The sequence below is a fragment of the Mandrillus leucophaeus genome, unplaced genomic scaffold, assembly GCF_000951045.1.
Source record: "Mandrillus leucophaeus isolate KB7577 unplaced genomic scaffold, Mleu.le_1.0 Scaffold94, whole genome shotgun sequence".
Lineage (NCBI taxonomy): Eukaryota > Metazoa > Chordata > Mammalia > Primates > Cercopithecidae > Mandrillus > Mandrillus leucophaeus.
In genome coordinates this window covers 3733899-3750431 of record NW_012110252.1, presented here as the reverse complement: position 1 = coordinate 3750431, position 16533 = coordinate 3733899, and the positions used below count along the sequence as shown (strand labels likewise).

Genomic DNA, 16533 nt, shown 5'->3' with positions numbered 1-16533 from the left:
CTCCTGACCTTGCGATCCACCCATCTTGGCCTCCCAAAGTGCTGGGATTACAAGCGTGAGCCACAACGCCCAGCCAAAACCTTGATTTTAAAGATGATGTAGGGCCCAGCAGTGGGATATGCCTGAGAATGTCCTGGGAATGATTCTAAAATCCAAGCTAGGAATGTAGCATGTGGTTCAGGGAGACAGGTGAGAAATAGTCTCAGCAACCTACTTCTACCCTTACTTAAAATTCTTTTTTTTGTCTATTTCTGAACTACATCCAAAGGTCTAGTTTTCAACGTCCTTGCGCTCTGAAGTATAGAGGTTGGAAAATAACTCAACTCTACCATCGTCACTGACTGTAAGGGGCCAGTTCTGATTGGAGAGGAAATAGCAGTTTCTCCAACTTTTCCTGCAGCAGCCTCCTGGAATGTTTGTGAAAATTGCCAATTTCCTGTCCCTGCATACTGATTGGGAAGGTCTGAATGAGGTCTAAGGATATGCAATTTTAGCAACCACCATACATCTTTCTGATGCAAAGGGCTCCCAGGAACACACCTTGAGAAACACTGGGATATGGTTTATTTTATTTTATTTTATTTTATTGCTTGTAGCTTTATATTATCTCAGACTTTGTTGTGGAATCAGAAGTAATTTAAAACTTCCACATGAGTCTGTGCTCTTCTATTACTGTATCTAAACTTGGCGGCGGGAGCTTTCATCCTTCTACTGAAAATTTCTGAAAATGCTCTTTAAAGCACAGCATTCAGATAATCTAATTGTAGTGGTTCTCAACCCCAGATGAACGTTATAATCTCCTGTGGTGCTTTAAAAAAACCAGAAAGCCCAGGCTCCGCCCAAAAGCAGAGTCAGATGGGAATCTCTGAGGTGTGACACAGCCAGTAGTATTTTTAAAGGTCCTCAGGTAAGTCCACCAAGCAGCTACGGAGGAGAAGCACTTGCTGTTCTGGATGTGAGACCTCACCTGCTGCAGCTCCTTCTGCTGAAAGACACCCTTTCCAATTCTGCCCTCTCCTCTGCTCGCCTACCTGCTGCTCCTCCTGCCCTCCGGTGACTGCATTCTGTGTTTCCAAAGTCCACAGAGCAGCTCATTTGCTCTGTGACTTTCTCGTACCTCCCTACTCTGCGACTGTCCATCCCTTGCACTTCTCCTTCCAGCCTGCGAGTGCCATGAGCTCTCAGGACCTGGGTGAGGCTGACAGCCAGTAAAGGTTTTCAGGATACAACCGAATTCATCGAAGTGCAGCGCAGTGGTTTTGGATGTTATTTTACTTCTTTACAAGGGAATAGTAGGTATGAAAGAAACTGCAGCCAAGGCAATACTGTGAATAAATAGCAAGTCATTGCCTGCCAGTAAGTGTCTGTCAAACAGCTAGACTAAGAAGCTTGATTGTAACATGCAAACCTCCGAACTCTAAGATGAATCCCTTGGTTTTTCGTTTGTACTGCAAGGCAGGGAGATGAGATAGGGAGCAGCAGCGGTGATGATGAAGTGTACGCATGCACACCTGTTTGTATACAGGTGTGTGCACTTGTGAATGTGCATGCCTAGCAAGCCAGGGCATATGTGTGTGTATCTAGGAATGTGAGTCTGTTACCTTCTGAATAAATGTGCTCTTTTATTGGAACACAGATTCTCAAGTGTTTTCCCCAAATCCTCAATATGTTCCTCATTTCCCAGAAAATAACAATCAGTGCAAAAAGGAATGAAGAACATTTTATTTATTTATTTGAGATGGGGTTTTACTCTGTCACCCAGGCTGGAATGCAGTGGCAGGATTATGGCTCACTGCAGCCTGGACCTCCTGGGCCCAAACGATCCTACTACCTCAGCCTCCAAAGTAGCTGTATCTACAGGCACATGCCAATACACTCGCCTAGGTTTTATGATTTTATTTTTTTTTTTATTTTGTAGAAACAGAGTCTCCCTGTGTTGCCCAGACTGGTCTTAAACTTCTGGGCTCAAGTAATCCTCCTGCCTCAGCCTCCCAAAGTCGTAGGATTATAGTCATAAGCCACTGTGCCTGTCTGAAAAACATCTTAAGTTTACATTTTATCCACCTGTGCATGTCTGATGACACCCACTAGCAAGGAAAACACTTACATGAGGCCTTACCTTGTTAGTTTGTTTAATTAGTATACAAAGCCTTGAAAAGAATTTCCAGTTGGCATTATTACTACACTCAACTACCCCGTTGAGAGTGTTCTCTTACAATGTGTGGAAATGGATTATCTACTCTCATGCAATTAGTCATAAAACAACCTGCACGTGTAATCAGGGGTCAGTATTCATGAATACTAAACATGTGTATTGCTTAGAGGCAGTTCTTTGCTGCAAATCACCTCTTTGGCAACCGTTAATTTTTGCAACTAAGAACAGAGGAACACTCCCTCTAAAAAGTCTGTCTTCAGTGGAAACTTTATATGAAATGATTTTGTGGATAACTTATATTTTTGTCCCACACATTCTGATGAAACCTACAGAATGCAGGCTTGGGAAACACACAGAAAATAGACTATGAGTTTCCATAAAGAAATGTGAGTGCTTTGATTGACGGGGAGGGTTGACCTGTGGGAGAACTGGGACAAAGTTTCCGTGGTGTGAGTCACATAAATCTGACTTCTAAATGCAGATAAAATCTCGGCAGAAATTTCTGCGCAGGAGGTTAAAGTGAAACTTTGCTAATCAATATATATGACCCAAAGGTACTGTATGTTCCTTTTAATATCCTTGGATCTCTTTGGTCTTTCTTGCCCTAAACTTTGACTGGACCACGAGCCTGGGGAGCAGTGAGGGCTGCTGAACTGGCCTCACTAGACTCTGAGCCATGTCAGAGTCAACTAACTTTAGTGTTTCTTTTAACTTTGGACATTGTCAAGATTATTCTGGTCTTTTAAGGTCCTGACAGGACAGAGACTTGCAAATACCATTTTGCTTGGGTAACTAACGTATGTGGTTGGGAATATTAAACAATTAATATATCTTATATTAAACAGTTTTCTGGGAACATTTTGAGAGTTCTTCAACTACGTGTAAGTAACCGATACAAAGTGATATGATGATGACAGTGTCTCAAGCTGTTAAGTGCGTCAGCATCATGGGGAGAGCTTGTTGACACATAGATCACTGAGCCCCGCCCCAGAGTCTCTGATTCTGTAGGTGTGTCGTGGGTCCTGAGGATCTGCATTCCTAACGAGGCCCCAGGGGAGGCTGATGCTGCTGGTCCAGGGATCACATTTTAAAAACCACTGGTGCAAGGAGACGCCAAGGACTACTGGACCTCAAGAGGAGACTGACTGCTTCCAGTTTGAAGGGAACAAGAGTTATATATGGTGTCACTGCTAGGAGTTGAGCATGGGTTCCTTACAGATCCCCCCATTGACTTATGGGGCAGTACATGGGAGGAGAGGGGGATGGAGAGGGTAAGAAATATCAAGAGGAGTTAGAAGAGATTTCCCTCATGGATAGTAGGGAGAAAAAGACTGATGATAGACTGGCAGTTCCCACTGGAAAGGTACTGGAACCAGACGGAATGCAGTTTTTCTTTTCTTTCTAAAATCTGCATCAGGTACATTGTAGCAAATCTCAAACCGAATTACCCAGAACACAATAAAGTTTTAAGGTGCTGGACAGATGACTAATGAAGTGATCTCATTTAAATAACAACTCCAATCACTGACAGGTCCTAGCTGAGAACTTGTCAGGGCGCGAATGGCCAATCATGGCAGGGAGAGACACGATGCATCGGTGATTGGTGTGGGCCCTGATGGTGTGAGGCGACAGCAGGGGAGGACGTGGGCTCTGAGCACCTGCCCATTTTCCCCTCGCCTCCCAGAAACTCTCAAATGCCCACCATCTTTGCCATCATCTCTTCATTATCATCACATAATATTTATCCAGTTTACTCATGCGTATAGCCCCATCTTCTTCCATTCTGCTCCAATTTTCTTCCTCACTTCTCTTTCTCTTCTTGGCTTGTTCTGAATCTACTGATTTTTTTCCCTCTGGCTGCCAACTGTGAACATCATCCCCACCCACTCTATCAAGGATTTGCTTTTTCAGAAATGGTATCCAACTGGAGATGCAGCATGCCCCGACGTGGTTTTTCTCATTCATTGGAAGGGATCACACTTACTGGACAGAAAGAATTTATCATACAGTGAACTGTGGCCCAAGAATATGAAACAATAACCAAAAGGAATATACAGATGCCTGTATAAGGATTTAGGGAGGGAGGGAGGCAGACACACACAGACATACACACACACACACACACCCCCTCATACACACACCCTTCCTTTTCAAAGGCTACATGTTTACTACATTTCTTTGGAGGAGAAAATGGTGATGTTTTGTGGAGACTGGTGGCACACACATGTATTGAGATCAGATTAAGGGAACCCTAACTAGTCCAGCCTTGGATCAGGAGTCTCTCCATCCCCCTTACCTCATCAAGACATCGCTCATATTGTTCCCTTTGATTTTCATTCTCCAAAGCCAATGCTGAATTCTCTGCCTGTAGTAAGATACCAAAATAGCACAAATAAATCAATGCAATGTTGTATTACGTGACAACTTATTCCATACAGTTACTAAATATATCTCCTCGGGATCCAAAACAATCTTTTAGAAGTACCTTTGACAAGTTCACGCCATACTATTATAAATATTGCAGGGATGACTTCTGTCTTACCGACTTGCTCACTAAAATACATGACAACTTCAAGAAATGCAGAACTTGATATTCCGAACAGGTAGAAAATCAAATCACCGCTTGATGTGACAGTGTTCCCTAAAAAGACTCCAATGTTTATTTCATTCTATGAAAATGTAAATGGGAGAAATGCCTTAATCCACTTCATTAAGGTCTGTCACAGACTCACAGCCTAATATTTGTTTAGGCCACAGAAAGGAATCTGACATAAAGTCATGAAAGCATAATTCCAAATGCAAACTAAACATGTTATTTTCATTGTTAGTCAATACTTATGAACATAAGATAATGAGAAATGTAAGACTTGAACTATACTTAAGCCTCCCCTTCTCTACACTCTTGTAATAGTGCTGCTTTCTCCCTCCTTAGAGCCACGTGGGTATGCGTTTGAATACGGTTATAAGGGTGACATGTGGAATAGTAAGGGGGAAGAAAAGCAATCAGTGGAAGCTTATTAGGTTTTAGAAGGAGCATGAAATGATGGTATAAAGCTGCCCTCCACCTCAGGTGACCTGGTTCCACTACAGCCACGGCAGGTTCCTGTCTCAATCTTCAACTGTGCCAGTGAACCCTTCCTAGGGCTGTGACAATGACCACCGGCTCTGAGCCCCCAAGCAACCTTGGCTCTACCTGCCCCTTCTCTAAAATCCTCCTTGACATTTGGAAGTAGAGGTATAGTGATCTAAATCAGTATTTTTAAAATTATGGTATGATTTTTAGGTGGTACACAGATCAACATTTTAACTTCATAGTTTTTTCCCATCCATTTTTCTGAGCTTTTTATTTGGAAATAATTTCAAACTTATACCAATGGATGAATGGATTATGGTATGTATACACAATGAAACACTATTTGGCCATAAAAAAGAATGAAATAATGTCATTTGCAGCAACGTGGACAGAACTAGAAGTCACCTTAAGTGAAATAACCCATGCACACAAAGACAAATATTGCATGTTCTCACTCATGTGTGGGAGCTAAAAATGTGGATGTCATAATGATGGAGAATAAAATGATAGATACCAGAGGCTGGGGTGGGGGGTAGGTGGGAGAGGGGATGAAGAGAGGTTTGTCAATGGGTATAGATATACAGTTAGACAAAATATATAGTTAAATAAAAGGTGTAAGTTCTATTTTTTTAACAGCAGGGTAGGGTGACCATAGTTAACAACAATGTATTGAATATTTCAAAGTAGCTAGAAGAGAGAACACGAACTGTTACTAACACATAGAAATGATAGGCTGGGCGTGGTGGCTCACTTCTGTAATCCCAGCACGTTGGGAAGCAGAGGGTGGTGGATCACTAGAGGTCAGGAGTTCGAGACCAGTCTGGCCAACAGGGTGAAACCCCGTCTCTACTAAAAATACAAAAATTAGCTGGGCATGGTGGTGCACACCTGTAATCCCAGCTACTTGGGAGGCTGAGGTGGGAGAATCACTTGAATCTGGAAGGTGGAGGATGCAGTGAGTGGAGATTATGCCACTACACTCCAGCCTGGAAGGCAGAGTGAGTGAGACTCCATCTCAGAGAAAAAAAAAAAAGAGAGAGAGAGAAAAAAAAGAAATGATGAATATTCAAGCTGATGGATGCCTCAAATACCGACACAATCACTATACATTCTATACTTATAACAAAATATCACATGTCCCATAAATACATAAAATATTATGTATCAAAAAACAAAAGGATAGTATAAAGAATCCCACAAACCCCTTCCTAAGATTCACAAATTAACATTTTGCCACATCTGCTATATTGATTCCTTCCCATTTCTTTTCTGCACCTAGAAAGTACCTTGTAGACATGATGCCTTTTATCCTTAAATATTTCCATGTGTAATTCCTCATAACAAAGTCATTGTCTTGTACAATCACAATATACTTGTTAATTTCAGGAAATATAGGAAATAGAAATTTATACAGTACCATAATCTGATCTACAGTTCTTCCAATTTCACCAATTGTCCCAATAACGTCCTTGATAGCAATTTTTTCCAATACACAATCCTATCTGAATAGTTTGTCTTTTTTTTTTGGATGGAGTATTGCTCTTGTTGCCCAGCTGGAGTGCAATAGCACGATCTTGGCTTACTGTGACCTCCACCTCTTGGGCTCAAGTGATTCTCCTGTCTCTGCCTCCCAAGTAGCTGGGATTACAGGCGACCGCCACCACACCTGACTAATTTTTGTACTTTTAGTAGAGATGGGGTTTCACCATGTTGGCCAGGCTGGTCTTGAACTCCTGACCTCAGGTGATCCACCTGCCTCGGCCCCCCAAAGTGCTGGGATTACAGGCGTGAGCCACTGCACCCGGCCTGGAATAGTTTTTCTTCTTATGTTTTTTATTTCCTTCCTCCCTTGTTTTTCCCCTTATTTCCTCTTCTTCCTTGCTTTTTTTTTTTTTTTCTTCCTTTCTGAGTAGAGGCCAGTTTTTTTTTGAATATCCCTTAATTTGGGCTTCTCTGGAGTTTCCTCATACATATTTGGTGGAAACAGTGCACAGGTGATGCTGGGCCCTTCTCAGTGCATCATAACAGCCATGTGATGTCCATGGGACCTGCTGCTGGACATGTTAACTTTCATCACTTGGTTAAGGTAGCATCTGTCAAATTTCCCCACTATAAAGTTACTGATTTTCCTTTTGCAATTAATAAGTAATTTGTGGGGAGATATTTTAAGGCTCTGAAAATATCCTATTGCTCATCAAACTTTCACCTACCTATTTTAGCAACCATCAATGATTTTTAACCAAATCATTGATTACCTTGGTTGCATATGGTGACTTCTAACTCCATTTTTCCATCTACATTTATGAGTTGACATTCTTCCACAAGTAAGTGATTTTCCATTTATTAGTATGCAAACATCGATTCTGATAATTTTGATGTTCAAATCACTCCAGCTTTGGGAGGCAAGCCCCTTTAAGTTGGTGTCTGTATCCTTTTGACATGTACCCATCATTTCTTAAATACTTTCTTTTTTCAGCAAAAACAGATGTTCCAAGACCATCTTGCTTTTTCCTTGCCTCATCCCTGAAATCAGGCATTTCTCTAAGGAATTCTCCTTCCTCTTACTTGGGGAATGGTATTTGGGAACTAAGATCTGGGTGTTAGCCTGTATCAGTAGCTACTAAGGAGTCATTGCTTCTGGTCCCTTTCAGTGGAAGGATTTCTCCACACTCCTACATGCACAGGCTCAACACCCCCACCACACCCCAAGCCCCACAGGATTCTTTAGTGTCTTCTCCTTTTCATATTAGAATCTTCCTTTTTGTACGGTTAGAACTCAGGCTTTCAGCATTATTTTAACTCCTTTGTTCAATCTTACCATGCGTACAAAATTGGTACACTATCCAAACCAGTGCTAGGGAAGGTTCAGATTTGTGTTTTTCTTTAGGACAAAAGTATAAAGTAAAAACACTGTGTTCCAAGTTATTAACTTGGGTTTTCCCCTCCCTCCCTTTTAGTGTGGTTATATTATTCATTTGAAATTCAGTTCAGTTCATTTGTGTCTGATGGTATTCAAATTTAATTTCCTCTCTTCTTAATTATATTTTGTTTTTCAGAATACATAAAACATTAACAAGAATCCAAAAGTTAAAACTATATTAAAGGGTATATATTGAGTGGGTGTCCCTCCCTCTCCTGCCTCATTCCTGTCTACTTCTTGAAGATTCTTTAATAGTGTCATTATCCTTTTTTTGTCTTCCTTTGTTACTGTTAAAATCATGTCCTTTGGCCGGGTGTGGTGATTATAGGCTCACACCTATAATCTCAGCACTTTGGGAGGATAAGGCGGGAGGATCCCCTGAGCCCAGGAGCTTGAGACCAGACTGGGCAACATAGTGAGATATCTGTCTCTACTAAAACTAAACTAAAATAAAAATTAGCCAGGTGTGGTGGTGCATGCATGGAGACCCAGCTACTCAGGAGGCTGAGTTGGGATGATTGCTTGAGCCCTGGGAGGTCAAGACTGCAGTGAGCTATGATTGTGCCACTGTACTACAGCCTGGGCAACAAAACCAGACCCTGACTCAAATACACACACACATATACACACATCCACACAGAGACACCCAGCATGTCCTTTGACTCCCTCCTATTACATATCCAACAATCACGTTTCTTTCTCTCTCTCCTTTTTTCCTGCTATTTCATTAGTTGCACTCTTTCTACTTTGTCAGGGTGTGTCATTTTCACACAGGCTTCTTCCACCTTTGCCCCTACCCTTGGTTTGGCCTCCTTAATGGATAATGGCTGGTTGGTCTTATGTTCTTTTGCTTCTGTAGCAAAAGAAATTGCTTTGAAATTCCCTCTTTTCCCTTTCCCCTTCACAACCACATCTCCATACGGCACCTCCTCTTTCCCCTTTATCTCCTTCTCCCCTGGCAGGCTGCCTCTCTGAGACAGCCACCTGGGTCTGCTCACTTTCCAGCCGTGTCCAGCAGCCCACTGGATCTGCCACATGTCCACCTGTGTGCCGTGCTGGCCTTGGGCTTTCTCATTTCCTTGGCGCCCTCTGCTTTCCATCTCCCTGGGCACACACACTGGCAGCAGGAGTTACATGGGTATCTGGTATTTATTTTTCTACTTAACAGTAATCTGAAATTCAACTGTTCTCTGTTATGGGTAATGCAGAAGGCATGGGTTATATGTGGTTTCATTTGTGTTTCCTGGTGATATGAATGTTTTCGTTGGCAGGCGCTTGACAAGTTTCAAATGTAGGTTAGTTGTTACTTTAATCAACGACAAAATAGGAGAAATGATCGAACCAGACTAGGGCACAAAAATTGAGGCAAACCCCTAGGAAAAGTCTGTTTGAGAGTGACTTGCCATTTTGATCAACATCAGATCATTTCAACTTAGTCACAGTTCAAATTCCAGAACTCCTCAAACACTGTTTCTTCTTCAGGTTACAGTTTTGATCCTTGGCTTTGCCCTTGTTCCTTTGGGGCTGAATCCCTGTTTTAACAAACCTGTGAACACCCCAGTCCCTCAGGTGGGATCCTGCCGCATTCTTTCAGGTCTCATAATGGACAGACATCTGCCACACAGCACGATCCTTCTGTGCTCAGGCTGATGGTCTGTTTGCCCTTTTTAAGTGCAGTTATTGGTTATTCCCAGACTGTTTCTTCTCTTCATTCTTCACCAAACTAAACTGACTCTGCTGTTTCCTTCAGGGATTGCTTTTGGCCAGTCCCATGGAAGCTTTTCCGTCTCTGCAGCTGAGATGGAACCCCTCAGTTCCTCTTCCGGCCCAAAAGGAAGGGCAGGCTCAGGTTCCAGTTCCATTCTGTTGCAGTCTTACTAGGCAAGGCCATGTTGAGTAACTCTTAGCAAGTCACTTATCATTGCTGGGTTTGCAATTTCTTAGTTAATAAACAAAGAGATCCAACTTGCCAATCTACAAAGAAACTACCAGTTCAAATATTTGTATACTGTGAATCATGGAGGAAAATGCTAGAATTCCAATTCTACAAAGTCATGTTTCTTTGGAGAAATTTACCTTTTGTGGGGTCTGCTGATTTTAGTAAGCCAACAGCACAAAGGATAATGGGAAGAGATAAAGGAGAGAACTGCAAATGCCACTTCACACTGTTTTCACTTTAAATGTCTTGGAAAAAATGTGTACAGAAATAAAGCTGAAAATGGGAATTTATATGGGATGTCTATATCTCGCTCCTACCCACAATATCACGTTGCAATAACACTGCAATCGATCCATTCAGATAATTACCGTCATTATGCCGTTTACATTACTTGCCTCACGTTTACTGCTCTGACAATCTATTACTGCCAAGTAAATTAAATACCTAAAGGGTGCTGTTGAAAGCACAATAGTCACATTTATCGTTACTGTGTTCAGTTAAAGAGACCAATTTAATTGATGTAATCCTACATATCCCATGGGACCAAAAAGATATTAACAATTATGCTGGTGAAGTTAAAATAATCTTGAACTGATGATTTTCTTTAATCCATTTGCATTTATTAGAGATTCAGGATTAACCTGCTACCAACTTAAGACAACAGAGAAAAAAAATCCCTCTTAACTAAATGTGATTTAAAGAAACAGTGAATATTTATATAGCTGGAATGGGAAAGGATAAGCAGAGAGGGAAAGGAAAGAGAACATGCAAGTGTCACTACCAAGAATTACAGATATTACAATACAGGTCTTTTTCTACTTTAAATAAGTGTGTTATTAAAGTCAATATGCCCAGAGGATGCAATGAGAGCATTCAAGTAAATGTAACAGTGGATCTTTGCATTCAGCTTTGTCTTCCACAACAATCAAAAACTTTTGCTAGACTTACCTGGTGACTTAGAAGATCTCCTGCTCAGCGTGGTTTCCCTATGGCTCCAAATTATAGTGGTCTAAATATGTTCATGGTTTCATCTCTAAAAATCCTTAAATGTCCTTATAAAATCAAAGAGCAGCACAGAGCAAATCCATATTGGTTTGGTTTACTGTGGAAAAGGAGTTTGATTTGATAGGTAAAAGGAACCGTGTTTCTCAGAGGTCCTGCTCAGTGAATAGATGGGTTGGCTGGTGCTTACGAATGATTGAACAATCTGATGCTTCTAAAGCTACTGTTCTACATTAATCCTGTAAGTATGTGTTATGTTTAAAATCTTTGTATACTATAAATTTGTTTAATAGATCCTTTTCCACAGACCAAAGGTAGACTAATTCTACACAAAAATCTGTCCTCTGCATAACATAACAGCTCCGCTGCAGGCTTTTCACCTCTTATACTTTGTCTCCACTCATTTCTACGACCTTATATATCTGCTTCTCCACAGCACACACCATCTCAAGAGTCAGGCTCAGCTCCTAAAGCTCCCGTGCTCCTTCCTAGGCTGTGCCTTTGGTTTTGCTGCTCTAGTATGGAATACGCTTTATTCTCCCATTGGCCTCTCTAAATCCCACTCAGTTTTGGTGGTCTGGCTCAGGTCTGGACTTAAAATACTTAAATGGGGACACATTTAAATTTAAAAAAATGGATGTATAAAAATGTAGCAAAATATTGCAAAGAATTCCCCCACACCATTCCACAGACTCCCCAAAGGTTAACGTTTTACCACTTTTGCTTATCATTTAATAACTATCTATATCTGGAGACAAATTTTTTAAAACATTTGAGAGTAAGATGCAGACACAATGCAATGTCCTTTTACCTCTGAATACTTCAGCATGTACTTTCTAAAAATACATTTGCTATATAACCACTGTGTAGTTATCACATTCAGGAAATTAATTTATGTAATAGTCTAATCTACTTTACAGGCCTTATTCAAGTTTTTCCAGTTGTTCCTCAAGTGTCTCTATCTAGTCCAGGATCCAATCCAGGTTCCCAGAGCTGCATTTAGTTATCATTTCTCTTTAGCCTCCTCTCATATGGAACAGTTCCTGAGGTGTTGTCTTTTATGATCTTGATACTTTTCAAAAGTACAGGCCAGTTATTTTGTAGAATGTCCTTCAATTTGAATTTGCTTGATGTTTCTTCATAGATTTTAATATTTATGGCAAGAATATCATGGCAATGATATTGTGTCCTTCCTAGTGCATTGTATCAGGAGGCACATGATACCAATTTATTCCAATACTAAAGGCGGAGTATCTCTAATCTGAAAATCTGAAATGCTCCAAAGTCTAAAATTTTTTGAGACCTAACATGAATAAAGAAATGTGCATTGGAGCCTTTTAGATTTTGGATTTTCAGATTAGGATTGCTGAACTGGGTAAATATATAATGCAAATATTTCAAAATCTGAAAACATCAGAAAGTTGAAACACTTCTGATCCTAAGCATTTTGGATAAAGGATACTCAATTTGTGTGTTAAATTTGATCACCTGATAAAGGTGGTATCTGTAACACTTCTCCACTATAAAATTGTTTATTTCCTTTTATCAACAGTATGCATCTTGTGGCAAGGTACTTCAAGATACGTAAATATCAAGAGTCTTTGAGATTGCAAATATGCAAATATCTATACTTTGTTTCACTCCTCTTAGAATCTATTAATTTTTTTGACTAAAACAATTATGACTGTGGTGGTTGCCAAATAGCGACTTTTATTTTTATGTTATCTAGCCATTCATCCATCCGTCCATTCATCCATCCATCCATCCATCCATCCATCCATCCATCCATCCATCCATCCATGTTAGTGCAAACGTAATTGTGGTTTTTGCCATTAAAAGTAATGGCAAAAGCTTTAATGGCAAAAGCAATTATGTTTGCACCAATCTAATATCTCTTTTTACCTTTTATACTTTGTCTCCACTCACTTCCATGATCTTACATATCTGCTGCTCCATAGTGCACACCATCTCAAGAGTTAGGCTCAGCTCCTAAAGCTCCCATGTTCCTTCCTGGGCTGTGCCTTTGGTTTTGCTGCTCTAGCACAGAATACGCTTTACGGTCCCATTGGCCAAATAGCGACTATTGGCTCTGTCACCCAGACTGGAGTGTAGTGGTGTGATCATAGCTCACTGCATACTCAAACTCCTAGGCTCAAGTGATCTTCCCACCTCAGCCTCTTGAGTAGCTGAGACTGCAGGCACGTGCCAACACAACCCACTAATTTTTAAAAACATTTTTATAGAGATAAGGTATTGATATGTTGTCCAGGCTGGTCTTGAGCTCCTGACCTTAGGTGATCCTCCCACCTCAGACTCCCAAAGCATAAATAGTGATTTAAATTCTACTAGTCTTCCTACATTTACTAGTTTGAACCTCATCATAAGTAGGGGCCACACATTTTAGCACTGTATTATTATGCCTTCAATTGAGATTAGTAGTTTCATAAGTATTATTAGTCTTCTCTAGCTAGACTCTAAGCCTTTTGAGACAGGGATCATGCTTTACATGCCTCTTTTCAAAGGAGTGAGATATAAATTAGTGTGTTTTTAACTATAGTTATGGGTGGAAATGAAAACTCAGTTTGATATTTAGATTCACTTAGTATCAGTGAGTTTGCTGGCATGGAATATATACTTTTACCTATGTCATCTCAATGGTGGTCATACACATATGTGGATATATACTGATGTATCTTTTAAAAATATTATAGACAAATGAGAAATTAAACCAGTGATAACCAACTTTTACCCTTTGCAAACATCAATATAAATCTGATTTATTATTAGTGTGTCTATAGTTTTTCTTCTTTTTTTTTGAGACAGGGTCTCTGCCACTCATGTACGATCTTAGCTTCCTGCAACCTCCGCCTACTGGGTTCAAGTGATTTCTCCCACCTCAGCCTCCCAAGTAGCTGGGACTACAGGTACATGCCAACATGCCCGGCTAATTTTTGTATTTTTTAGTTGAGATGGGATTTTACCATGTTGGTCAGGCTGGTCTCGAACTCCTGACCTCAAGTGATCCACCCACCTTGGCCTCCCAAAGTGCTGGGACTACAGGCGTGAGCCACTGCACCCAGCCCAGTGTGTATATTTTCAAAACGAAAGATGAATATACACCATCTGATCCATTTTGACAACTGACAAAATATTTAAAGCTTGTACTTTGTTATATTGGATAGTAGAGGAGACTGAGGTTTTGCCCCTCACTTATAAATGTTAACTGCATTTATTACTAGCATTGTTGTAGTAGTAGATTAAAGATGGTTGCAAATGCTTTGCGACTTATCTTCTCGACTCTAGACTGGCCTTACTTGATTGACCAGTGGAAGGTGGTTGAAGTTCCATCTTTGGGTCTTCCAAGGCTACATCATGAGCTTTTAATCTTCTACTTGGCCTCCTAGAACACGTCTTATATGAGCTACCATGTAGGCAGTCTGAATGTTCTGAGGTGGTATAAAGCCCCAGCTATGCAGACAGGCCCTGGAGGATGAGATGCCTCGCGGAGAGAGACAGGCCAGGGACACTGAGAAGCCAGACACAGGAGTAAAGGAGCCATCTTGGAAATGGATCCTTTTACCTCCCGACACCACATAGATTGGAGATGAACTATCCAGCTGTGTCCTCCCCAAATTTCTGACCCACAAAATTGTGACAAAAATTAAATTGTTATTTTAAGCCTCAAAGTTTTGAGACAGTTGGTTACATAGCAATAAACAGTGCAACAGTCATATTTAGGAAATGAGGTGGCACATCAATTCTTTTATGTGTACATTCAATTGTTGGTCTTTTGCTGTACCTGCAGGAGCTATGCTGGGGGTAAACAAAGATGGATAAAATATAGAGGGGCTACCATAAAGAAAAAAATAGTTTAATAGAAGAAACAAGTTAATTTCTCACATTGAAAACTACAAGGCAATAGGATCAGAACGACAACAACAAAAAATGAACAAACTTTGGATAAGGTAGGAAAGAGGTGACCCTTGAATCAGCCTACTCAACAGGCAATTGAAACAATAACAAAAGTGCACATTGGACTAGATAAAAATAACACAGCTTTGAACAAAATACCAAGAAAATGACATCTGACTTGTATTCAAAAAGTTATTCAACCAGGCTAGAATCCTGGATGTAAATATTGTCAAATTATTATGAAAGCAAATAATGTCAGACACTATCCAATACCCACTGCAGAGAAAACTTGGGTTCAACAATGGCAAAAACAAAACAAAACAAAAAAAAACAACTGATCATATGCAAATAAAACAGGTAGAAATTAGAAATGAACAGGGTTGAGCGGTGTGGAGGAAAGAAGGTGGGAAGAAGATGTCCTCCAAAGGCAAAAAGAGAGAGAAACTGCCGTTCCCACAGCAAAAGCTGGTCTTTTCCAGAGTGACATCTTTCAAGCTTGCTGAAACCCCTTCAATTCAGCAAGGGCAGACAGGTCAGGATAAGATCAGAAAAGGTATTTCTCTAAAATACCAATTCAATTCATGGTTTTGCCCTATAGGTAAGAAAAGGTGCTTCTGTACTTTTTATTTTTCTCTTTGGAATTTTTTCCAGCCAAAAATGTGCTTCTTTATGATGGCCAGCCTGCATCAGAGTCCTGTGCCACTCTCCTTAAATAACACACTTCACGACTCTAGGCCATCTCAACAATTGCGGTTGGGGGGCCAAAGGTCTGTACCTGCAGGAGCTATGCTAGGGGGGTATACAAAGATGGATAAAATATAGAGAGGCCACCGTAAAGAAAAAAACAGTCTAATAGAAGAAACAAGTTAATTTCTCACATTGAAAACCACAGGCTTCCATGCAAAATACACAGGTCCCCAAAATGTTGCTAATTCCCCTGTAGTCTGCTCTGGTTTGAAAGCTTTTTAAAAACATCCCGAGTTAAAAGTCCCATGGGAGTGGCTAAGTGTGCCAGCCAGGCGAGTGCATTTTCATCTGCTAGAGTGATATAAAGCCTGAGTACAAGGAACACCAAGAATTGGAGCCGGGTATTGAATCTCCTTCCCGCTATGATTCTAATTCAAACTTACAGCGTTTCTGAATCACTCATCACACCTGGCTGCCATAGAAGCCATGTGTGGGGTGTAGCTGGCTAAAGGGTGTTCCCCACTGACTGTATTTGAGAGCTTGTACAGTATCCAGATCCAGGCAATGTCTAGGGCTGCTGGGCATCTTGGAGGCAAATGTTATCATCCTAGAAAGTGTCAATAAAGACATTAAGCTCTGACCACCCACACAGGAACAAATGTGTGCCCATACACACATGAAGGCATCCTCACAATGTCCTTATTCTTGCACTCAACCCATTAGGTTTAGGACCAGTGCGAGATGCTAGGGATATAAACTACATTAAAACGAAGTCTTTGTTTAAAAAAGTTGAAGAGTTATGCCACGAGAACATGTGATGTACAACCTGTCCACAGGTTCATTTT

At 40.7% G+C, this 16533-nt stretch overlaps 1 protein-coding gene across 3 annotated transcripts in view; it reads right to left on the bottom strand.

Moving 5' to 3' along the window:
• Positions 1 to 16533, bottom strand: part of NCKAP5 (NCK-associated protein 5) — a 904755-nt gene that overhangs the window by 217318 nt on the left and 670904 nt on the right. For all 3 annotated transcript variants that reach the window (XM_011970297.1, XM_011970296.1, XM_011970298.1), the window contains exon 7: positions 4452 to 4520. In XM_011970297.1, coding sequence (XP_011825687.1) covers positions 4452 to 4520 — 69 coding nt within the window. The remainder of the gene's footprint in view (positions 1 to 4451; positions 4521 to 16533) is intronic.